This window comes from Hydra viridissima, unplaced genomic scaffold (genome assembly GCF_058129835.1).
Source record: "Hydra viridissima isolate aposymbiotic clone 2 unplaced genomic scaffold, HvirCarnegie_v1 scaffold_11, whole genome shotgun sequence".
Taxonomy (NCBI): Eukaryota; Metazoa; Cnidaria; class Hydrozoa; order Anthoathecata; family Hydridae; genus Hydra; species Hydra viridissima.
Genome location: NW_028324310.1, coordinates 3,379,082 through 3,405,715, shown reverse-complemented (window position 1 = coordinate 3,405,715; position 26,634 = coordinate 3,379,082). Strand labels below are relative to the sequence as shown.

The 26,634-nt window shown below is 28.5% G+C and overlaps 3 protein-coding genes and 2 pseudogenes across 5 annotated transcripts; 3 read left to right on the top strand and 2 right to left on the bottom strand.

Annotated features, from left to right (window-relative positions):
- LOC149881747 (uncharacterized) overlaps positions 1-15,797 on the bottom strand; it is a 290,985-nt pseudogene extending 275,188 nt beyond the window's left edge.
- LOC149881749 (uncharacterized) lies at positions 1,216-4,262 on the top strand. Of its 2 annotated transcripts, XM_090065959.1 has the most exons (3): positions 1,295-3,253; positions 3,931-3,959; positions 4,127-4,262. In XM_090065959.1, exons 1-3 carry the CDS (start codon positions 1,341-1,343, stop codon positions 4,132-4,134), a joined length of 1,950 nt encoding a protein of 649 aa, XP_089922085.1. In that variant the 5' UTR covers positions 1,295-1,340; the 3' UTR covers positions 4,135-4,262. The 2 variants fall into 2 exon arrangements, with proteins under 2 accessions (XP_089922086.1, XP_089922085.1); XM_090065960.1 differs by lacking the exon at positions 3,931-3,959 and having other exon boundaries at positions 1,216-3,253; positions 4,127-4,233.
- On the top strand, positions 4,140-5,859 carry LOC145189491 (uncharacterized). Its single transcript, XM_090065971.1, has 6 exons — positions 4,140-4,332; positions 4,475-4,558; positions 4,701-4,793; positions 5,320-5,388; positions 5,494-5,606; positions 5,717-5,859. The coding sequence occupies exons 1-5, from the start codon at positions 4,140-4,142 to the stop codon at positions 5,544-5,546; spliced, it is 492 nt and encodes a 163-aa protein (XP_089922097.1). The 3' UTR covers positions 5,547-5,606; positions 5,717-5,859.
- LOC149881748 (uncharacterized) lies at positions 8,189-13,988 on the bottom strand (annotated as a pseudogene). Its single transcript, XR_016444778.1, has 11 exons — positions 12,367-13,988; positions 12,105-12,185; positions 11,583-11,669; positions 11,266-11,339; positions 10,832-10,921; positions 10,447-10,587; positions 10,112-10,228; positions 9,792-9,964; positions 9,269-9,333; positions 8,896-8,990; positions 8,189-8,382 (listed from the first exon to the last, which is right to left on the bottom strand). The product of XR_016444778.1 is annotated as an uncharacterized LOC149881748 (transcript).
- Positions 15,798-18,885: 3,088 nt separating the features above from the next.
- Positions 18,886-26,011, top strand: LOC149881746 (uncharacterized). The gene is made up of 2 exons (XM_090066761.1): positions 18,886-19,029; positions 23,485-26,011. The coding sequence occupies exon 2, from the start codon at positions 23,523-23,525 to the stop codon at positions 25,908-25,910; it is 2,388 nt and encodes a 795-aa protein (XP_089922887.1). The 5' UTR covers positions 18,886-19,029; positions 23,485-23,522; the 3' UTR covers positions 25,911-26,011.
- The last annotated feature ends 623 nt before the right edge of the window (positions 26,012-26,634 follow it).

The window sequence follows — 26,634 nt, the reverse complement described above, 5'->3', positions numbered from 1 at the left end:
TCGAATGTTGGATTTTACTCAGATGACGCAAAAAATGCACCAAAAAATGTAAAATATAAGCGCAAAATCAAATTTGAAAAAAAAATTCTTGTGTGGAATACCATATCCCCTCGTGGAATCTCAAAACCATTTATTGTTCCGGCGAGACTTGCAATTAACCAAACAGTGTACAAAAATGATTGTATCATCAAACGATTGATTCCTTTTATCAACAAACATCACAGTGATGGTAATTATGTATTCTGGCCTGACTTGGCCTCTTCACATTATGCTAGAAGTGTGACCAATTACCTCGATGAGAAAAATATCGTTATGTAACAAAATTTGATAATCCAGCATGTGTCCCAGAATTACGACTAATTGAAGATATCTGGTCAATCCTTAAAGGCTACGTGTATGAAAACAATTGGGAAGCTGAAAGTGAAGATCAGCTGCAAAAAAAATCCATTCTTGTTTAAAAAAAAATTAAAAAAATCTTGTACAAGGCATGTGTGAACATGTATACAAAAAAGTTGATGCCGTACGTCGTAATGGCGAGAAATCATTATTGCAGTCCCGAAAAAAATATATATATATATTGTTTAATATTCTGTACAATATTTTTTGATCATTAAACTTTTAGTTGTACTATTACTGTCTGTGTTTATTTTGTGCCAAATTTTTGTCACCAGGGGTTAAACATTCAAAAAAAGTTTGAATTTACTTCTAAAAGTAATTTACTTTTCTAAAACAAACTTTATTTTGTAAAGAAAGGTGAATTTACTTTTAAATGTAAGTTTTATAAAAGTAGATTATATAAGAAAGTAATTTACATTTACATGAAAAATTACATGGAGGTACATGGAAAAGTAATTTACTTTTACATTTAAAAGTTAGTTACTTTTTTAAAATTGCATTACATCCCAGCGTGCACAGACGTCAAAGTGACGTCCTATGGACGTCTTAATTAGGTCGCGACGTCTCCGACCAAATTATGACGTCCCAAAGACGTCCTCACAGGAAGTCTTTGTTAAGACGTCCTATTGACGTCTTTGAGACGTCTTTAAAAACGTGTAAATTTATACGTATAAATTAATTACGTACGTAACTGAGTTAACGCATTAATGCGCTAACTCAGTTAATTAAAAATGTTCGCTCGAGCTGGTCGTCATTTAAATTTCTTTTTTTGGGGGTTATTTATCGTTTTAAGTCATTTTCTAATTTTTTACATTTTTCGGAGTATTTTAAAACTTGATTAACCTAGTTATTATTAATTATCTTAATCAGTTAAATAAGTCTTATATAAGTTTAATGTTTATTTTAATAATGATCTATTTAGATAATAAAAATTTATATCTGAAATGTCTAACGCAAACTATTTAAGACTCTGGCGAAGAAACTATGAAACCCAGTTGGAAGTTCTTAATTATTGTCACGACTCTTGTGAAGAGACCATTTTATTGGATTCACCATCCGATAAAGAAGAAGTTGAAATAGTTGAAGAAGAAGTTGAAATAGTTAAAGGAAGACTGGATTTAAATGGCGAGGTTTCACCCTCATCTTCCATTTTTAGCGATGTAAATAGCATTTATATCTCAGAAAACGGTGATGTACACAATAAAGATAACTTGGCCTCTGAACTTTCATCTTGGGCATGTGAACATCACCTTACAATGGCAGCAACAAATCATATCTTGCTTATATTAAGAAATCATGGTCACAAAGAATTGCCTAAAGATTCAAGAACCTTATTAAGCACACCAAGAAAAGTTCCTCTAAAACAAAAATGTGGTGGTGATTATTTTTACATAGGTTTAAAAAGTTCAATAAAAAGTAAGTTAGAAGAGTTTTCATCTCATGATATTAATTCTTTGAAGACAATTAATCTATTGATTAACGTAGATGGTATACCATTGTTCAAATCATCAAACACTCAACTTTGGCCTATTCTTGCATCGTTTCAACTTGCAGGTCCATTTGTTGTAGCTCTTTACTGTGGTAGTTCCAAACCTGACAGTTGTGAGGAATTTTTAAAAGATTTTTTAGACGAGTATCGTAATTTGGAGGTTTTTGGTTTACACTATAATGGCAAAAAATTTCATGTAAATATTAAAGGATTTATTTGTGATGCTCCAGCACGTCAGTTTTTAAAGGGAATTAAGGGTCATACTGGTTATGATGCATGTGAAAGATGTAAAGTTCATGGAGTAAATATAGAAAATCGAATAGTTTTTCATGATCTTGACTGTGAACCAAGAATAGACCAGGATTTTAAGCAGATAGCTTATACAGGACATCAGTTACTTGTTAGTCCTTTAATCCACTCCAGTGTTCAATGCATTAAAGATTTTTGTTTGGACTATATGCATTTAGTTTGCTTAGGAGTTGTTAAAAGATTGCTTCTATACTTAAAAGAAGGCCCTCGTTGTTGTCGCATATCATCTAATCAGTTAAATGTAGTCTCTGACACTATTTTATTGCATTATGGAAAAATGCCTTCAGAATTTGCACGCCAGCCACGTGGGCTAAGCGATCTACGAAGATGGAAGGCAACTGAGTTTAGACAGTTCTTGACATATACTGGAATAATAGCCCTTAAAGGAACTGTTAGTTCACCAATTTATATTAATTTTTTATCTTTATCTGTTGCAATAAGAATTATGCTTGAGGAAAATCAAGATTACAGAAATGACTATTTGGAATATGCTCATAAATTACTGGTCTATTTTGTTGCAAGTAGTAGGGAGTTGTATAGCGATTCTTTTTGTTCATATAATGTACACTGTCTTATTCACTTGCATAACGATGTTTCAAACTTTGGATGTAATTTAGATCAAATTTCTTGCTTTCCTTTTGAAAATTATTTAAAGTCGTTAAAAAGGTTTATTCGTCAAGCAAATAATCCTATATCTCAAGTTGTGAAACATATTCATGAGTTTGAAATAAATAATTCAATAAACTTTTCAAAGGATATCAAGAACAAAATTTATACAAATGAAAAAGACAATTGTTTTCTTCTCCATTCCGGAAAAATTGTTTTTATTACAAGTATTTTAGATATGACTACTTTTATTTGTAAAATGTTCCACAAGAGTCTATTAAGAAATTACTTTCCTGATCCATTTGATTCAAAGATGGTCGGAATTTATTTTTTATGTAAGTCTAACATTGGCAAAAGAAAAACTGTAAATAAGGTAGATATTAAAAGAAAGGTTGCATGTCTACCAGTCAATGATGGGGTTGTTCTATGTACTTTACTTAATGATGTGATGTGGTAAGCCAACTATGTATGTGATTTTAAAGAATTTAAGTTAACTTTGCTTTCTTGTATAAAATAAAAAATGTGCACATTTATTAAATAAATTATTGCGTTAAAAATTAGTTATTTTTATGATAAATATATGTTTTTTTAATTTTTAATATTTTTATTATCATTATGTTTTATTATAACTTTTAAAATAGTTATATATAATATCTCTATAATTTTTAACAACATAGCTTAAAAAATAATTTCATTGTAATTTTTTTTTTTTTTTGTTATATAATATTATGTTGTATAAATAAATAATAGTTGATAGTAAGTGCATGATGATTTTCAAATTACTTTAATGCTGTTTTTATGAAAGAATGTTAATTGCTAATTTTTTTAAATTCATATTTCTTTTTTAGAATTTTAAATTTTTTTAATGATTAATTGTGAGCTTTTAATGAATAATGGAGAGCTTTTCAATAAATACTAATTTGTTTAATTTAACTTTTAATTAAGTCTACAAGCATCATTTTCTGTATAAATTTTATATAATTTTTCTTTTAAGTATAACAATCGTTTCCTGTTATATCTAACATCTATTTTTTAATTACAATAATAAAGTAATTGACAAATAGTTAAAATTTATCTGTCTGATTTTTTACTGGTATAAAAATGCATTTTTAAATAATCTTTTCACTCAGTTTTGAAGATATTGGTTCTTTTAGGAAAAGTAAGCTTCATTTTAATTTATTAATAAATTTAAAAAGTCATTTATCTTTTCATTTTAATCAATTGTAATTCTTAATTTATTTATATAAATAAATTATTGCTTTTTGAGTTATTTTATTTTTATTTAATAATTTATCATATTGAAATATGATTGTCTTTATATTTTAGATTTCTAATCAAAATGTCTTATTCTTTGGTTTCTCTTGTGGAGAAAAACAAAAAAGTGGTAGATGCTGTTGTACCTAGTCATTGGATAAAAGATGACAGAGTATTTTGGCCTGAAGGTGCGTATGTAGAACGAAGTGCTAAGAACTTGGATGAGTTAGATGAAACCTGGCCTTCATATAAGTTAGTCAAAGTTAAATTCACTGCAGGTAGGATAGTTTACTAGTAAATAAGACTTCCTAACTATTTTGAATAATTAAAGCCATTGCTTTGTAGTTATTTCACAGTTTAACATAAATGTAGCTAATTTCAAAAATAGTAAATCAATTGTAATTTTATCATTATCATTAGATGACTATGAATGGTGCAAAGATGTAGAAATGTCTACTACTGAACATGACAGTGATGCTGAGCCTGTAATGAGTCAAGCAACAGGTAACATAAAGCTTAAAACAGTTTAAAGCTTATGTCACAGTTTTCATTTAACAGCAAAACTATTTTTTATATATTTATTATTGAAATAAAAGATATTTATTCTTTATCCTATTTTTCACTGATTTTGTTTTATTTTATTTAGCAAATAAGATAACACAAAAAATTGACCTACCTAGACCTTTTACAAAGTCAATGGAAAACAAAACAAAGTCAAATACTAAAAGAAGCAAATCTGGTGAGAATTATTCATTTGAGATTTATTAAAGTACATTAGGATTCATAAAAATATTCTTGCACTTAAGTGCAAGAATATTTTCATGATACTTTAATTAAAGTGCAACAATATATATATATATATATATATATATATATATATATATATATATATATATATATATATATATATATATACATATATATATACATATATATGTATATATATGTATATATATATATATATACATATATATACATATATATACATATATATATACATATATATGCGTATGTATGTATGTATGTATATATGTATGTATGCATATATATATATATGTGTATATATATATATATATATATATATATATATATATATATATATACTTATATATACACACACACACATAACGCAGAATTCCCAATTGGTTAAAAATTTCCAAAATTCAATAACTTTTTTTTTTTTTTTTTTAGTAGTAAAAAGATAAAAACTCATATATATATATATATATATATATATATATATATATATATATATATATATTTAGTGCATGAAATAGTTTATCTACCAACTCCTTCGATAAACTCATTAAAAAGAAAACTAAGTCATACTGCTGGTTAGTACTATATGCTTTTGTGTACTATCAAGGAAAGTAAAGCTTTTGGGGACCTGATGTCCCTAGTTTTTTTTTAAGTTTACTTTTTATATTGTTTTTTTAAAGAATTAAATATCATACCGAATGTTATGGATTCCTCTTCTTCAAGCAGACCATGAATGGTTTAAAGAAAAAGAAAATATTTAAAGAGCTTGTAAATCTATGTAATGCAATCACCGGTATCGATCTTAGCTTATTATTGTATTCAATTAACTCATGTTTAAAAATTTTTTATTTTTTTTTGATGCACTGATTTTGTTGATCAATTTTTTCTTATTCTATTTAATAGATGCTGTTTTAAAGTCTTATAAAAACGTGACAAAAGCAGAAGCAATGCACCTTATTGGGACAATAATAAAACATTCTTCCGAACGATTGAAGAGAAAATCCTCCAATATTAATTGACAATGATTAAATTCTAATATAATTAAATGTTGTATTTTTTAAATTTATAATCCTTTATAAATTTGTAATTCTTTATGTCTCTCTATGTCTCTCTATGACTAGATAGAATCATATCAAATTCGATTGCTATATGCAATTTGTTAAGTAAAGGGCTTGGAAAAATATCAAAGACTTTCTAAAGACTTTCTCTTGAGAAAGTCTTTACGTCTGTACATCTTTACATAGATACTTAGAATCTATGTAAAGGTGATAAGTAATCTTAGAGTCTGTACATCTATTAATAGATGTACAGACTTTACTAGTAGATGTACATCTAATTAGATGTACAGACGTAAAAAGACGTTTATAGGAGGTCTTTTTCAGACGTCTTAAGGACGTCTGAAAAAGACGTTTTCAAGACGTCTGAAAAAGACGTCCTCAAGACTTTCACCTGAGACCGAATAAGGACGTCTTACAGACGAGAAATCAGACGTCTTATAGACGTCCTTTGGACGTCATTGTGCACGCTGGGATAATATAGTTTTACCTCAAAATGTAACTTTTACGTTTAAAAAGAATTTATTTTTTAAAAATTTTTTCTTACCGTTATTGTAAAAGAAAATGCATTTTAAAATACTTTATAAAAAAGTTACATGCAATCAAATGTAAATAAAAATTACTTATATAATTAGTTTTACTAAGTAGACGTGTTATTTTATAACTAAAATGGAATGGCTATTAAAAGTAAATTATATAAAATTACTTTTGATTACTTAAGTTTACATTTTAAATGATTTTCAGTTACAATTAAAAACTATCTATACTTAAAAAGTAAGTAAATTTACTTTTGGTCTACATTTTCTTTGAAAGGATATTTTATAAGAGAGCGAAATGCAGTGAAACAACTGGTCTGAATGAATTTAGATAATTTTTCCCTGTCCACCTTTAAAGTATCAATAATCGACTCCGATCCATGATTATATAGACAACTCAAACCATTCCTAGCGCCGGAACAAATTCGCATTTGCTTTGAAATGATTCTTAGACCCTGGTTTAAGAAAAAAGTTAAATTCTTGGCCGAAAATGGAAAATATTTTACTAGTCTTAGGCTGGAACAGTTATCTTTTTGAAAAATTTCAATGATAGTATCAAAAAAAATATCCTCCTGAAAAATATCCTCCTGAAAAAAAACCTCCCAGGAAAAATACCTAAATAGTTTTTTTATATACTTTGATAGATATCATTGTATCAGCTTTTTTCCTGATACCATTTTTATTGTGTGAGTTTTTAAATTTATTTGTTGTTTTTTTACTTTTTTTATCGACTGATTTTTTTAGAATTAGTGCAGCGGAGTGTACATATATAGACTGGCTGTTAGGGAGAACATGCACGAAATAGTACACACAACAACGACGATTAGGACTTGGGGAGGCAATCTTTTAATTTAAACAAAAGTTGTTTTGGCTTTTTTTTGGGGGGGGAGGGGGGGGGGATTTTACACCGGGGAATATTTTGTCAGGGAGATTTTTGGGTGGGGTTCTCGGTTTTCTTTCTTAAACCAATTTAAAAATAGTCTAAACTTAGTAGTAAGGAAAAGACGCAGTAACACTGGGAGACACCCATTGCGGAAGAAGAGATTCTTTGAAAAGCAAATTTATAAGTAGTTTTTTTGAAGGTTTTATGTATAAATGTTTTTATTATTTAAAAACTAAGGAGGGACATAAATATAATAAGGGTATATATATATATATATATATAGTCATTTATAATACTTTTTTGGCGCGTAGCAAAAAATTTTCTTATCACAACCAATTTAGCGAACGAAAAATTTCTGCCTCGACAACTTTTTACTTATTCGATTGATTGATGATTTGATTACATTATGAGTTCCTATTTTTAATCGTTTGTGGGTAAATCAAGTTTTAATTACGACAGTCGTTGTAATTTTAATTGAAATTGCGTTATACAACTGATTCAAGTTACTATTCTCAAATTATTCCTTCAGCGAACTTCATATATCAAAATTGTTTTCACATGTTCTACTTTTTTTTTAACTGTTACAAGCCCCAGCAAACACACGAACGTCAGAAGGACGTCGCGAGGACGTCCTACTCTGACGGTCTGTTTATAGTCGCAAAGTGTAATCCCGCTTGACGTCAATTAAAGACGTCGTAATGACGTCGCGTTTGTGACTATAAACCGACCGTCTAGATGTAGATGTGAAAATTAACTTAAATAACATTAATGTTTTTATTTAAAAGAAGCAAACAAACTGCTTTTTGTCTAATATGTTGTAAAAAAAAATTTATACTAGCATTGCATGGAGTGATTATTTTATCTCAGAAAGATCCAATTTCAGGGAAATAAAAGACAAGAATAAAGATAAAAATTCTATTTCAACAAAAAAAACCTTTATTATAAAAGAACATAAAGGTTCATTTCTTGATCTTTAATTGTTTTCATTTCGTAGATTTTTCTTACCACCTTTTCGCAAAGGAGCGTGTTTCAAAATAACACCAATGCTATTTTCGACATCTTTTTCTGTATATTTTTTCGACTTCGCAACAGTTGCTAAAAAAAGAAAAAAAAAAATTAAACTTTTTTTTAAATAATAATTTTATAACCTGTTTTTATATATCTTAAAACTAGTTGGCATAAAGAATTATTTCCAAGTTTGTTATACGTCTAGGCTTTAGCCACAAAGCTCGCCATTTGGAATCAAATTTAGACAAACTGAATTGCCATTATGCAGCTATTACCTATATGAGTGATTGTCTCCTACGACCATTTTATATATAATCTTAAATCGGATGTCCACTCAAAAACCAGCAGACACCCTGTATATTTTTCTAATTTTAACTAATACTGTTTTTTCTAAAATTAAAAAGAAATATTTTTTTATTGTAAAATGGCTAAATAAAAATAAATCTATCTATTTACCTACCTCTGTCTGCTGCGTCAAATTTACACAATGCATTATTTTCCATATTTTAGAATTGAACTAAAAAAGTGTTGTGCAATTTGTATTAATAATTTAACTTAGTAATAAATAATCTAGTTTTGACATAAATAAAAATAACTTACCAACTATTAACTTCATTGTATTTGTTTTTCGAAAAGACAGCTTATTCAACTTCCCATTCAAATTGTATTCGCTCATGACGCCATTTGACATAACCCTCAAAAGTAACACATGTGATTTATTACCTCAAACAAATGAACTTAAAAAAACAATCATCAAAAATGGGGAAGATTTCCAGGGCCCAAAATAAAGATATTTTAATATTTTCTTTTATAAATTTCCCCAGACTAAAGGTACAATTAATGATTCTTGTGGGGGCCATGGTAATATTATATGGTAATACAATAATAATTATCAATCATTTCTATATGGCAAAAACTATATTTTTTAAATATATGAAAAAAATCAAAAATAAGATATCTGTAACCAACTTACTTGTTCATAATATTCCTAACATATTCATGGCATGTTGCTCCCCCACAGTTTTCAAAGCGACTAAGCTAAACAAAAACAAAGTAGAAGTTTCTTAGTGTTTATAAATTTATCTGCAAATAACACGCAGCCCGAGTGCTTATTTATTCTAACTTTATTTTTAAATGTTGGGAGAAAATATTAAATGACCTTCTAAAGGTAGCAATACATTTGAAACTTTAATAATAACTATCTAAAATGTTATTTGAAAATAAATACAAATTTACTAAATATTTATAAGCAAAAAAACTATTTAAAATAAAAAAAAGTTAAAAAACTATTTTATTTTATCTTTCAGATATTAACTTTGAAACATTCTTTTAACATTTTAAAAGGGAGTTAGAATAAATAAGTACTCAGGTCACGAACAGTTCTAATTATTTAGTTGCTCTGGGATTTTAAAAAAAAGACAATTTTCAAATTTGTGGACATAGTATTTAAATGAAAAGCAATAAAAATGATTTTCTGAAACAAAATTGAAACTCACAAAGCACATTTTTTTATCATTTTCACTTAGAGTTTCATCAAACTCTTTAAATTTTTCGATTTCAGTAAATTGTTCAATAAAGAAAGGTGAATCATCCTTTTCATATCGCTGACTAAGTGACTTAATCATTTCTTTTAAAACGATAAAGTTCTCAAAAACTTTTGATTGGAATCCTAAAATATAATAACTTGTTTAGCCTACTTTGAGATTCCAAATTATTATTGTTAAATAGTATCCATGTTGATTAATGTCAACCATTTCACATAATTATTTAGAGAAACTTCATTAGAAAAAAAGATCCAAACAAAAAACATACTTACTTTGAAATGATGCAACAGATATACTCATAGTATCTGTATTATTATTCAAAAGGACCTGATTCCTTACAGGTGACAACAGTTTAGGGCTACTTCTACTACTGAAATCCACTGGTGATGCTAAAAATATTTGATGATATGGATTTTTAAAGTCAACTTTATATAATATTACTTAAATTGGGCTCAAAAGATTCAAGATGTACTTCGAAAGTTATCAAAATTGTCATATGAAAAAAAATTTAGCACAAAAACTAGCATAAAACAAGTTTAAACGACATATTTAGAAATAATCAAAGATGGAAAGTATACTAATAAAATGTGCTCTACGCAAAACATACGTAATTGATGTGATCTACGAATTAAAGCATCCTCTAATACCAACTTCCTTTTCTTTTTATCTGGGGAACTGCATTTAGGATCCTCCACTATCAACTTCCTTTTGCTTATATCTGGGGAACTGGATTTAGGAATGTTGAACTCTATCAGTAAATATATCATTAATGACTTTTGTTTATTATTAAAGGAATTTATTACCATAAACTGTTAATTATAAAAAACAATAATAAATAATCGATATCTGGAACTAAAAATATAAAAAGATATTTTTATTAGTATTTACATATTACTTATCATTACTCCAATATATCAATGAAATGATATAAATATCCTGTAGATTAGAGCAGAAATTAAATAAGTTAAAATAAAAAAGTTTTGTTTCTTTACCTTTTCTGCTAGTTTTTCTTTTATCTGGTAAATGTGGTGGAGGTGGCGTTGTAATGTAACTTTTATGACCAGGCACTTTAGGTTCTAAAACTAAAGAAAGTAATTAACCAGGCCAAATACATGAAAATGTACCAAACACATAACTTAGCATGATTTAAAATTTTCTGATAATTCAATTGTTTTCTAAAAACTGCTTCCTATAAAAATATTCTCTTGTAAACTATATGGTAACTAAATTTATTAAAGTGTAAACATTTGTTGTTTTTTATTTGATACTTCCTTTATTAAAACTCTGCTGAAAACTTAATTTATAAAGACTTTTTTGCAACAAATATTTATTATAATTTTTAAAAATAGTATTGCTTATTAAAATAGTAACTCGTATCAGCCATCCTGTACTATATTTTAAAAGTAAAAAAAAACAAAACATTTACCTTCTTTGTTATTTGTAGGTGAGTTACAATCATCTGTGAAAGTAAAAATAAATTCTCACAAGTATGGAGGTCATCTGATATAAAAACTAAGTAAACATAGCATCAACAAAGTAATACACGTTGCATCCTTGCATTTGTTTAGTAACTTTTTTTTTAATGTCATGAATACATTTTAAAAAAAAATGAATAATGATATACATTTCAGAAAAATTCTTCTCAAAAAATGCATCTATATGCATTTTTTGATAAGAATTTGTATGCAGATTTGTATGCAGCTAAAATGAAGTAAGTAGAAATAAAATAATGTTTATTTTTACCTTTATGGCTGTTCCTTCTTTTAACTGATGAATGTGGAAGAGATGGTATTTTTATTTTATATTTACAACCAGTAACTTTATTAGGCTCTAAAATTAGAGATTGTAATAATTCAATTTGTATACTTACATACAAAAAAAAAAAAAAGAATAGTAAAATAAAAAATTAACTGTTAAGATAAATACACAAAAACACATCAACATAACAGTTTTATTGCTAAAATAAATACCAAAAACAGCAAAATTTGAATTTTTTGGACAAGACAATTTTTTTTTTCAAAATAGCCACCTAGATTTTCTCTTAAACTTTTTGGGAACTAGATGTACTTAACTGTTAACATTAGAACTAGAAGTTCTTTGATAATTATCAATTTTAATTTAATGATTTTAGAAACTCAATTCACAATGTAATTTAATAAGGCTCTTATAGAATACCTAATTATTTGAGAAGAAAAAAAGAAAAGTATTCAACTTGTTTCAGTTATCCTAAACTACAGTTCATAAGTCACAAAAATACAAATTTACCATGTTTATATTTTGGAGGTGAGTTACTATCATCTGCATCTGTGGTAGTAAAGTTGAAATCTTCACAAGTATGACGATCATCTTAAAAGAAAAATGAAATAATATCATCAAAAAAGTAATACATCATTTTTTACATTTAATTTGCAAAGCTTAGGAAACAAAAAAAATTAAATTAAATACTGCTAAATTAAATGTCTTCTCAAAAAATAAGTACAATATAAATCTTATCAAATACAATTAAAACATAGAATATGAGTCTTACTTGAACTACATTTTAGTTTAACAAGATCAAATTTCAACCAATTTTTGTTAGGGGATCTACCTTCTGATAAAGCTCTTAATGCATTAATTTTAACAGGCCATCTAACAATTTCACCCTGAACCCATTTAGTAAGGATAGTACCTTCCTCCTCCTTGTCCCCTTCCATCCAAACTGCTCTTGTCCATTTAAACTCTTCAGCTTGGCTCATACTAGTTAAATCAAAGCTAAATATATAATTCCTGAACTGCAGGGGCCCGTTGGGGCCAGGTGAAGCTCCTTAGCCATGACAAAATAATGCTTTTAGGACTGAGAAGAAACAACTGAAGAGAAAAGACTGAGAAGAAAAACTCTGATATAAAACGTCTGTTGTGTCACAACAATAAAAAAGGTAAAGGAAATATAATGTAGGGCCAGATATTATGTTATAGTTATTTATATAACTATCAAATATCTAGCCACAATATTCAGCAACATTAAAACCAATAAATTTACTGAAACAAATTATTAGTGTGACATCAAACTAACTGTTTGCTTCTTATGTTATCTAAATATAGAGACTAAAAAAATATTAAATACCATTCATAATCAAAACTTATACTTAGACTTAAATTCCTTGCTAAAATTTTAAATGCAAAAAGCCATGCATATGCATAATATATCAGATACATTTTTATATAGCAATTTATACATTTTAGAGATTATCAGATTATTCTATCAGTACATGTCTAAAATAAAATCCAAGAAGATAAAAATCAGAATAAACAATTATTAAATAAGAAATTTTTAAATACTTTCATAATCCAAAATTTAAAAAAAATTTAAAAGTAATAATACAGGCAAATAGATACACAAATAAAATAAATGTGCATAATCTAGAATCGATGCAAGAGTGGAAAAATAGCATGCCCACGCTGTTCAGGAATACAAACACATTTATTTATCAAATTCTTTCTTTCTAAAACTTTAGATTTATAGTTCTTGTTTAAGTCATTAATTAAGTATATGTTGAATAACTTCGACTCTGCAGGTTCTATATAAACATTTTGCATGTTACAGGGTTTGAACACTTTACACTGTATTTTATCTTGTACAATTCTGTCAACAATTGCCACATCTCCATTTTGTAACATAAAACATCCATCTTTTAAGTTAGGGGAAATCTTATTTACATTTTTTTTTTTTGGTAAAGACATGAGTACATTGTCATACTCGTGTTCCCGCTTACATACTTGTATGATAGGGCTTTTTGCATTGCGTACTTCTTTTTTAAGTCGTTGCATGTGATTCTCGTATGGGAAGCAACAAATATCATTTAAAGAGCACTTGTGATGTTCAACATCTTCCACTAAATGTAATAAATTATGTACATTATACACAACAAAACATTCACCATACAAACTTGGTGATTTGCTAACAAAATAATTTATTAGCTCTCTAGCATAGTTGATATACTGAGAACGTATATCAATGTTATCTGTAAGTAAAATGGAAATGGCAATGCTTAATGAGAGAAAATGTTTATACTGTTCATTTGACAAAACTCTTTTTAAAACTACAGGTCCGGTGTACAACAAAAAGAAGCGAAACTCTGTAGCTTTCCATCTGTCAACATCATTTACTTGCCTTGGTTGCCTTGCAAATTCAGTAGGCAAACACCCATTTAAAGCACCATGCAGGTTCGATAAGTGAGTCCTTTGCTGCATGGAAATGCGTCCTTTTTTTCCACTTTTCAAAAATCTAATTAATCTCCTCACAACACCGAGACAAACTAAGTGCATATAGTCTAAAACAAATGCTTTGATGCATGAAATTCCAGCCTCTACTAAAGGTGTTTGATCTTTTTGATGATTGGGATAGCCGAAGTTATTAAAAACCAATTCATCTCTTTTAACCATATTTTCTTCTGGAAGAAATACTACACGGCCATTGACATATGTACCAACAATTTCACATCGCTCGCATGAGTTGAATCCTGAGTGAAGCACAATTGACTTCATAAAAGCTCTGGCTGGAGCATCACAGAGAAAAGAACTTATGGAAACAAATTATTTTTTTTTATTGAAGATTAATCCATTGGTATGCAAGTCTTTATAGTCATTCAAAAAATCATACAAAAAATTATTTAAAGAATTGGGCTTACTGACACCACAAAACATTGAACAAATGAATATATCACTAGTAGAAAACTGGCATAATATTGGCCATAATTGGCAATTTGAAGATTTAAACAATGGAAGTCCATCAACATTAACATTCAATTTAATTTCAGTGCACTCTGGAATTTGAGAAAGAACTTTCAAAATTCCATTTCTCAAACCAAAATTGATAATCTCCTCCACATTTTGAAACAACAGATGTTTGACGAGGTGTGTGCAGCAATGTCCGGTAATCTTTGGGAACCTGCAAGCCTTCACCTTGTAAAATCTCCAAAATCTCATTTATTGATGCAGAGGACCATTGATGCTTAATTGCACATATAGCAAGTTTCTCCTTTAATGACAATGATTTACTTTCAACTATATCAGAATTTGATAAGGAACTCTCATCAGAAGATCTAATTGGGTCATCGTCTTTATAAGTAGTGTTTTTAATTTCATCAAAACTAAGTTTGTTTTTTGAAGAGCACAGTATTGGATTTAAAGAAGATATTTTTTCATTAAACACATTTGCATCATCATCACTACTATAAACTAACATTTCTTGTAACTTTTTTTTCCTTTTTCTATACTGCTTCATACATTGTGCCATTCTTTAAAACTAAAAATCAAAAGAGCAATGAAAACAAATTCTCCAATAAGTTATTTCCTTATTATAAATGTTTAGTTGTTTAGTTCCAATTAATGTTTAGTTCCTTAAGTAAGGCCTTACTTGCGCAAAGTCTTTGCACAAGTACAGAACTAAACATTAATTGGAACTAAACAACAAAATTTAACTAAACATTTATAATTCTTCTTTGCCAAAGAAGAAGCCTCCCATGATTTTTTAAAAATCAATATAATTATATCGATTTTAAAAAAAATCAAGAGAGGTTTCTTCCTTGCACAAGTAAGGGACTAAACATTTACTACAAATCTGAATAATGGAATCCGAACAAAAATCACAAACACACAAACAAACCTTATAAACCTAGGATGGATTGGTCTTTGATAAAGCCCTTTTAACTAAAAGTGATAATTAAATTTAAACTAAAATCTTTAAAGATTTGTTCTATACTACCTCAAGGTTATATATATGCGGCTTAATTAATCCGCATGGCAAATTCTATATAGATTTGTAAGAATCGGACGTCTAAGGAACGTCTTTTTGAGGTCAGATTTTGACGTCGCAGCAAGGTCAGACTTTTGACTGTCACATTTAAGTTGCGTTTTGGTCATTTGACCGACCGACCATTATAGGACGTCAAGCGGACGTCCCCCTGACGTCTTGTGTTTGCTGGGGCTGATCGTTTAATTACCTTATGTTCCATTAATTTAACTATTCTGTGTGGGAATTCAAACCCATAGCAATGATTGAGGGTCTTTATTTACGATTTGAATCTGAGACTTCTCGTATACAAGGCGAGCACAATATTAATTTTGTTTAATTTTTTCGACAACAAGGACTGAAAAAAAAGACAAAAAAGAAAATTATCTAAAAGACCTTTATTTGGAACGCAAGATTTTATCAACATACAATGCCAGAAATGTTTTCCTTTATCTGAAACAAACAAGCCAACTGTTGAAGCAAGAAGTCTATCTGGTGACAATATTACATATTCATATTTACATATGTTTGTAAAATTTTTTTAAATATTTAGATGAACTTGCAAATGAAAACAGAAAGGTCAAAGAAAGTAAATGACCCAGAATAAATACTTGCTGCACAGTTATTTATTTGTATTAGTCTTTAATTTGCGTTGATACATTAAATATATTTTTATAAACTGCTGTTTGTACTGAAGATTCGAACTCTGATACTGACAATAATCAAGTTGTAAAATCAGTCCGTAAAACAAAAGCATTACCTTTTAAGACCCTATTTTCATTTGTTGCCTAAACTAATAAGTATGTTTGTTTGATGTGCCCGGAGAATGGAAACCTTGTATGTGGGCCTGAACCATATTTTATAAAACATATTTTCCATGTTCATAAAAAATTTGAGTACCTTTAAGATTCTTAAAATAAAATACTTGTTCAAGATAAATTAGTTGGGATGCAGAACAAAGATGAAATAGATGAAGCCGTAATAAATTGCGTTATTCAAGATGGCCGTCCTTTTAACGATTTTCATAAACCTGGTATGCAACGCCTTCTAAACATTCTTGCTCCACTTTACAAGCCGCCTCATCGAAAGACAATAGCAAAGCGATTGAGAAAGCAATACTATCAATACAAAAACGATCTTAAAGCTAAACAAAATCAGTTACCCATATTGCCCAAGCAACCGATTTGTGGAAGAATAGGGTTGGATCCGATTGGCTTTGCATAACAGCACATTATTTAACAAAGAAGTTTAAATACAAATCAAATATAGTTTGCTGTCGTAGATTTTACGGAAGACAATTAAAGAGGAGTCTTTAGGAGTATTTGCGCAAAAAGAAATTACTAAACTTGAAATTGATACTAAAGTAATAAATTCTTTATTCATCAAAAAGAAAGATGCAACATGAGCTCAAGAAACTTACGTTACTCAATGCTACTTAAAGAGAAGATATAATTAAACTTAAAGGTCTTCATTTTACAATCATTTTGTAAATTTTAAGGGTCTGCGTCTCGGAATCGTTTTCTCGGAATGAACCGGAACAAGCATAACGAGACGAAATATGTCCCGGAAAAAATTGACGAATAAACTGTCCCGAAATAAAGTTATGAACCGGGACAACAAATTTTTTTTCAGTACTTAAAAATTGTGTCCCGGATATTATCGTCTCGTCTCGTCTCGAATAAAAAAATAACGAGACGCAGATGCTTAGTAAACTTCGAATTAATATTCGAAATTTAGAAATTGATTCGGTTCTTGTTTATAGCGTTCAAGTGGTTGTTGTTATTCAGCGTGGTTGATAACAACAATCACGATAACCAAAATGAGAATTAATTGGGTGTTTAAATCTTTACTAGAAAGTCTATTGGCCTCCCATGCCCCTGACGGAAATCGATTTTCAATCAAATAATTTATACTTACATGATTTATAATTTTTACAAAATTTTTTGAAAGGTCTATGTCCCACCGTAAACATATTTGATAATGCGTTAAACGAATTATGAAATATGTTTTGAGACTTTAGAGTTGATTAACGGCTTTGATCTAATTTTTTTCCAATAATTAAAGCTTTCAAAAAAACGGAATATTTTTTTTCCTAAATAGAATTTTTTGCGATAGAATTGCTTTACATTATGAGGCTTTTACTCTCCGCATAAAAATATACTTTTTTTTGGAAAAATGTATTTTGCACTAATTAATCTTTTAATAATGGAAAAACAAACTTTAAATTTTCTTTCATTTGTTTCTGGCTACAGCAAGCAAAAAATGATTGCCATGGATAAGAAGCAACCCACCATGTTTATTAAACTTGCCCCCAATTACAAAATCCCTTTACAAAAACGGCCCGTATACATGCAGAATAATTCCTAACAATATAACCTAGAAGTACCCAGAAGCAGGCAATTCTCCTTAATACGCTGTTTTTCTTACCAATCAGTATGTTAAAACAACATAAAATGAATTTGTTACTTGATAAAAGTAAATAAAATAACTTTTTACTTACTAAGTAAAGTATAGTATTTCAATAATAAAATTTTACTTTTACTTGTAATGGTAACTAATTTTTTTTTCAAATAGTTTTTATGTAAGTTGCGTATGTTAATTTTTGTTACTTCAACAAATAAAAAGTAATTTCATATTTCGATGCAGCATTCTCTTTTTTAAGCAAATATGACTTTTTCAAAATCTTATATTTACGAAAGATCACTTTCAAAAATAATTTACTTTTACATGTAAAAAGTAAATTACATTTCGATTCAAACGATTTGTAAATCTAAATTACATTGTTAAGAAAATTTCTTTCGCACGGGTTACTTAAGTAATTTACAAAAAGTAAATAACTCTTTTATGTAAACTGCTTTTACTTGTAATAAAAAAATAACGCATTCTTAATAAGTTTTTAATAAGTTACGCATTTTTAAAATTAACTTTATGTAAGTAATTTTATATGTAATATAATGTTATTTTTAAAAAAATGAATTACTTTAAAATGTAAATATATTTCATAATTTAATCTAAGTTATGTAAAGTAATTTTCTTTTTTACATCAAAACAAGTAAACGTGCCATCCCTATTATACATGGCATCTTTTTGTTTTAATTTTGGCGTCTTTTACATAATGCCAGATAATTTGGCTAATTAAAAGTATTTCTTCCAGTGATTGGTAAATAGAATGACTCTTAAAGAAACAATTTTAACCAATGAGTTTTATTTGATATAATTACTTTTACTGGGAGTTCAGGGTTTTAATGACAAATGTTTACATCTGAACAGCTTTAAGAGTGAGTTTCTAAATGATGTGAAAAATAAGACAACAGGAAAAAGTATTAAGAAAACTTTTATTAAATAATGGTTGATGCTTATGCTTTAGTTTTCTTTTTTTTTTTACTTTGAGTTTAACACCCGATAAACACAAATTTAAGGGTAAGAACTTTTGTGAATATAAAATTTTGTAACATTTTTTTTACGGCTGATTTAACCAAAATATTGGGCAAAAGAATTTTTGAGAATTCGCTTCTTGTATCTCTATTTGAAGCTCCAAATAAGAAGGTTCACATCCCATAGATAGTTTAGTGTTTTTTTAACTTTTATCACGCAATAACCCGTAATTAGTTTGTTGTTGGTTGTAAAAAAATATGATTGTTTTAAAATATGCGAAAAACGATTGTTTAAAAATATGTGAAATACTATTGTTTTAAAATATACGAAAAACATTTTTAAAGCTTTCTTTACTAAAGGCCTTTAAAACGTTTTTCGCTGAAAACAGGTTTTTAAAACAAATGCTTTTACAAAAAGACAATGGCGTTCCCAACTTTAGTTGAAATCATATGTTTACAGGTTCTTTATTTGGATTGAACGAGCAAAATTTATTATTTAATGACGACAAGCATATATTGTCATTAAATGAACTTTGGAGAAGTAATCAATAGACTCTTTTTGTTCATACTTTTAAGGGTTATTTTAGAATCTTCGAACTTGACCAGCTCAGTTTTCAAACAAACATCGGCTATATTAAATAAGCAGTGCTTAAGTGTCTCATTTGCAAAACATTACCCTAACAAATTTGTTAGGGTAATGAAAAAAATTTTTTTTCAACGTTGACCGAACGTTGATGTAACGTTGATAATAATAAGAAATACGACGAATTTAGAGCTTATGAAATCAAACGTCAATAAAGCGTGAGCATGACGTTATCTAGCCACGTTGATTATTTCGACGTTAATATAACGTTGGTATTTGGTGGATTGACGTCGTGACCAATAAACAACGAAAATCCAACGTTTAAATAACGTTGTGTGCTTGCTGGGAAGGCTTTTCTGTATAAAAATTTTAGTAGCATGAACAAAAAGTTCTAAAAGTTTAGTGAAGTATGATTTGCATTACTGCGTAAGAAGTATTTGACATAAAACTCAAAAGTCAAGTGCTATCTTAAATCAATCATGAAGTTCTTTTCATTACTAAATTTGTTGTTAAAGCAATTTAAATTTGAATGAGACTGGTTTAATAATACTTGACCAACGACATCCTATATATACCATATGTCAGCACCATAAACAAGTGTTGGGGCAATCTTTTTAAAATAAGACATGAATCGCTTTGACAACTTTAGAAAACACAATAAAAACCAGAAAATTTAATAAAGACTGGTGATATTTAAATATTTTTACTAAAAAATAAGAAAAAAAAACATCAGTCTTAGATAAAATGTTTGATTAAAATGATCACAAATTCTGAATTATTAGTCTTGGATTTAAAAAACTGTAAAACGATAAAAGTAACATCGTTTAAATTATTAGGTTTCTTGTTCAGAGAATTGGGTTTTAATTACATTTGGTTGTTAATAACATTACATTAATCATGCATCACCTTCATGGCTTCACACGTGAGTGCTGGGGGTGCAGACCACATTCGGGTACACCAATAAAAGTAGTGACACCAAAATACAAAAATAAATTTGACAACAGCAAAAAAAGAATTCCAATGTCGTTATTCACAAGTATGTCGCCTCGAAGATCAGAAAAGTAAATAATATTAGAACTTGCAGTTACGAACAATTAAGAAAGATTATGTTAGAATTAAATAAAGTTAAGTTAGAAAAAACATAAATTTTTATATTGCACTTAAACTTCTCGACGTTAATCGTTTTTTAGTTTAACCATTCGTAATTTCATTTTAGGGGTTTTATTGCTTAAACTTATTATCATTATACTGTATAGCTTTAGACTAAAATTTAAAAATGTTTATTAGATATCAAAGTATAAATAAACAGCATGCAACTTTTTTTAAAAGCCCGTTGATATGCGAGTTGCTCTGCAATATATTGCCAAATTTATTTGCCCAATAGTTATATTATTTAAACAATAGGCACACTACCTATTGTTTAAAAAATGTTTTTTAATTATGTAAATATCTAAACAACAAAGTTATGCATTAAAAACTTTTTATGATTATTTAGTTTCATGCGGCATTTATAGTCGATACTTGTTTGACATTAGCTAGTACTTTTAAAAATAAATATGAACTATTAAGTCAATATAAAATGGTATACTTTTATATACGATTTTGTATTTTTCAAGTAGATATTTTTAAAAGAGATTCCTATTCTCTAATTTTTTAAGCGCCCGTGGATCGCTGGCGTCCCTTGGTTATAGCTCATTTGGCCTAAGATAAGAAAGAACTTGGTTCTTAAGCTTAAAAACTAAAAAAAAATTACATTTAAAAGTTTGAATTTTTTCAGATACCGACTTCACGGTTCTATAGAAGTTAAGGCTATGCAAAAAATTTATTTGAAAAAGCACCTAATACTTCATATAACCTACTTCTCTAAACTTTAAAAACTTAAGCTTTTCTCATGAATATTATCTCGATTATCTTCATTGATAATCCGTTGGCTAGCTTTGTTTGTCTTTATTTTCGAAAAAAGATCAAATCTCGACGTAAGCAAACAGGAGCTAAGCATTAGACAAAAAGAAAGGCAGGCTGGGCATCAGTGTAAAAGATCATAAGACATTAAAAAATCAATTAGTTTTATAGCTTGAACATTTACTACTTAAGATACAAAGTGAAAGTTCGAGAATCCAAGTGAAAGTTTAGTAATTTGCATTTGCTAAAACTGTTTTCGTTTGGTTCTTTTGTGTGTGTATATATATGTTTATATATATATATATATATATATATATATATATATATATATATATATGTATGTATGTATGTATGTATGTATGTATGTATGTATGTATGTATGTATGTATGTATGTATGTATGTATGTATGTATGTATGTATGTATGTATGTATGTATGTATGTATGTATGTATGTATGTATGTATGTATGTATGTATGTATGTATGTATGTATGTATGTATGTATGTATGTATGTATGCAGGTATGTATGTATGTATGTATGCAGGTATGTATGTATGTATGTATGTATGTATGCAGGTATGTATGTATGTATGTATGTATGTATGTATGTATGTATGTATGTATGTATGTATGTATGTATGTATGTATGTATGTATGTATGTATGTATGTATGTATGTATGTATGTATGTATGTATGTATGTATGTATGTATGAATGCATGCATCCATGCATGCATGCATGCATGCATGTATGTATGTATGTATGTATGTATGTATGTATGTATGTATGTATGTATGTATGTATGTATGTATGTATGTATGTATGTATGTATGTATGTATGTATGTATGTATGTATGTATGTATGTATGTATGTATGTATGTATGTATGTATGTATCTTTGTATATAGACTGTGGCTTCAAGTTGTATTATTTTGAAATACAAAGTCTCATGTCGGTATAGTGCTATATCATGTTCATATAGTGTAGAGTTCTAAACGTTATAGAACAAAGTTTCATGATATTTACCTCTAGGCATGAAACTTTAAGTAGCAAAAATACTTGCAATTTCTTCCTTTTTTAATCATTGCGTCTTGATAAAAAATTAAATTACTATTAGATGTCATTATTCATTATACAATACTACATTAGTAACTTACATATAAAACAGTTAAAGTTATAAATAAAGCAGACAGATTAATTTTAAGATAATTCCTCAAAAATTTTAAAAGTGGTGACACTCACGTAATGTAATAAGTTAGCTCCTTAATCCGCAATGCACCAAAAATGTGATGCAAAATCGGTCAACCGGGACATTTGGGTTATGGCTTTTTTTAATCCTGTTGTCCTGTGTATCATATACAAACGATTGTAAAAAAAAGAGGATTTATCTAATTCGGTTTTTAAAAAACTTAAGCCTCAAACCGAAAATTCGTTTTGCGTTCGTTTTGTCGTGAATAATGTCTTCAAGATGTAATTAGCGTGTGTGAAGGTGTTAATGCTTGTAGGTGCTAATGTGTGTAGGTGTTAATGTTTATAGGTGCTAATTTGCATTAAATGCATTAAATGCATTAAATGTATGAAAATGACGCGATTGTAAAAATGTATAAAAAGAGAGTATATTTTGTAAAATGTATTGATTCGCAGTCAAATGTAAAAAATATTATCAAGTTTAAAAAGGGAAAGTCTAAATAATTCCCCACTGTTTTGCGCATTAGGCAATTTGAAAATTTAAAAGATTTTAAAAGCCTTTTTTTTTCGATTTCAATAATGTAATTGGCCATATTGCATATTTTAAGTAAGTATTTCTGACACTTTGCTCCGTTGAAAGATCGTTGAAAGGAATAGATTTTCTAAAGCAAAGTTTCAAAAAATACTTTTGCGGGCTTTCCTCTTCTTGATTGCGATTTTAGTTTACCTATAACGTTTAAAAAGATATATGAAATAATGAAGATTTAACTCACAAGTCTCTTCCTTCTCTTTTATGTTGTATAAACATAATTCATTTTGTTTTGTAGAATACTTGTTCGTATACAGAATACCTTGAACTTCTAGAATGTCCATTTCTTTTATTGAAAGTGGAGAAAGAAAAGGCCAAATTGACAGAGTCAACTTTTCAAATAGCAAAGTGCTGAGTTTGATTTGGGAAAACATTCCGAACTTTGCTGTTATTACTGGCAAAAACGGAGTTGGAAAAACGCAGTTACTTTATCAATTTAGGGATCGTGCGAACGATCCGGAAAGAAAAAGACTTATTGTATTTAGAAATGATTCTTACTCTCAAAGTATTGGTGGCGATATTATGGGATTTGATCAATTCCCGAACGATTATGACAGTTTTATACAATCATGCAAGAATTATGCAATAACTAAAGACGTTTTAGATAATTTAAAAGACTTTAGTATTGGTCAGGATTTGATTAAAAAAATTGATAGCGGAGAGCTTTGTGATCCAAATGATGAAACATTTGACATCAACGTTGCTAAAATAATAGTTTCTTACCCGCTTGATTGTGATATGCGAGACATCATTTCAGATCCTGTAAGCATTATAAATAAAGTGTTTCAATTATTTGATGAAAAAATAAAAAAAATTCACTCGTACATAACTGATCCCAAAAGACTAGAAGTTTTTTGTAATTTCTATTTTAAAAAGGAAAATATAACTAATGTAACTGTTGATTCTTACAAAAAATTTCATAAGGAAGTAGCCAACTCAAAGTTCAAGGAAGAGCTTTCTGAAAAATATGTGGAGATGGAGCTAAAGTTTGAACATCCATGTGTAGAGATTAACAAACTATTGCAAAAATACAACTTTAGTTACCGACTTAAATGGAAAGCCAACAAGTACGGACGCAAAGAAATACATTTCGTTAGAGTTACTAGTGAAAAACTAATTCCGTTTTCTGGGCTCTCTTCTGGAGAAAAAGTGATTTTAGATTTACTGGCTTGGCTATCTTATTTTAAGGCTGGGGAAAATAAACAACTTAACATTACCAGGACCAGTTTAATGATTTTAGATGAGCCAGATAGTCACTTAGATCCCACTTATTGTGAAACCTTTTTCAAAATTGTTTATGAAGAATTTGTTAAGGCCTTTAACATTCAAGTTTTAATGGCAACACATAGAATGGATACTGTCAATCTTGCACCTGACGAGTCTGTCTTTATTATGGAGAATGACCGTGAAATCAGGTGTGACAAAAAAGAAGCATTCAATCGAATGAACTCATCTCTTAGACTAACAACGTCACGCGAAGCTAACTCTGCATTGTCTGACGGAAAGTATGTAATACAACGTAATATCAATTATGTGCTTGTTGAGAACGAAGGCGATGCAATGTTTTATAGCATTGTTTATCATAAACTCAATGAAATCAACAAACTTACAAAATATTCGGCTAAAACTATATTTACTCCTGTTGGAATAAAGGTCATTCCTTCGAATGAGTTGAGTGAATTAGATAAGTGTTTTAGCAAGTTGTCTTTGGATCATAACTTGCCTGATGTACAAAAATGTAAAACTCTAATTAACAATCTTAAGAGTAAAAATGATGTTGGAGGAGGTTGCGATTTTGTTAAAAAAAAGGTTGTTATAGAAGTTTTTAAATTTTATAATATTGATGAAAAACTAGGCACAGTAAAAATGCCGATAGAAAAAGAAAATATTGAAGAACCACCAGTGATAAATTATGGCCTAATAGACAAAGATAAAGGAAATAAACCTAAAAATAGTCTGCATGTCATAGACGTGTATAGCATTGAAAACTACTTATGCATGCCTTTAAATTTGTTTTATCTCTTTTGTGAAGGAAGTGATTCTCAAAGTGAAATATTTCGGACAAAAAAGGAACGGCTAGAGCAACTCTTGAAAAATGATGAAGTGAGTACACAGGTAATCGAGAATACACAAGTCGAGAGTATGAGTCAAGAATCCACAAGCCAAGAACTCAAGAGTTTAAATGACATGGTTATTGATTGCGCTTCTAAAGCTATTGAAGCTTTAATTGAAAAGCTTAAAGAAAAAAAACAAATTGCTGCTAATGAAGTAAAGACTTCATTAGAAAAGATTGAACAAAGTCTTCAAGGTGCCGATACTAAAAACATTAAATTGGTTAATGACATTGAGATTAAATGCCCGACAATTATTTTTGAAGGACTCGATTATCCAATTTTTGAAAACAAAAAACGAAAGGGAAAAGGACATAACTTAATAGGGGCAATTAATTACATTATATATGGAACAAACACATTTGGAAAAAAAAATGAAGATAACTTTTTTAATGCATTATGCTTGCTGCCAGCCAACCTTTTGCCAGCAAGCATTTTAGTTTCAATGGATAACCTTGCAACTTCAAAACTTTTTAAAGAAAGTTCTGGGAAGAAAAGAAAGCAAAATGAGGAACTTCAGCCAACTCGTAAAAAGAGCTCGAATAATTTATAAATGTCTAATGGCCTTGGCGCTTACATGAAACTTTGGCTTCTTGGAATAAATAATTAAAAGTTTTTTGACCGCAGGTATTATATAGAAAATATAGATAACAAGAATGTTCTTATTTTTTTTACATTCAACCCAGCAAACAGAAAGAAGTCTTCTAGTCGTCTTAAAGACGTCTTTTCAAGATCGAAAAAGACGTCTTAAAGATGTCTTAAAAAGGTCTACGTTGTCCGTCGAAAAGACGTCTTACTCAAGATTCTTTAAAGAAGTCTTACTCAAGACGGCCTAAAGATTTATTTAATTATATTTTAAGAAAACTGTGTAGTATTTATGGTAGATATAAGTAACCACTTCCGATTATAATGGGTATTGACAATATTAAAAACACCATTAAGCAAGTGCAAGTTCGTACTTTGTTTTTTAGAAACATTATTAAAGAAGAAAAAGAAAATTATTTAAAAAAAAAAAGAAAACGCAAATAATTTAAAAAGGAACATATTATACAGTTGGTTGGATAGTTACCAAGTATCTTTCTATTTAACAATTTATACAACATAGAATAACATATACAATATATAACAATAAAAAAGAATATATTTTTTTTATTTTGTTTTTTGCCGTGAAGGAGCATTTTTACAATACTGTCCAATTTGCTGTTTAATTTCAGCATTTGAAACCTTTTCAAATCTTCATTTTATAACTTCTAAAAATCAAATTAAGCATCATGTAG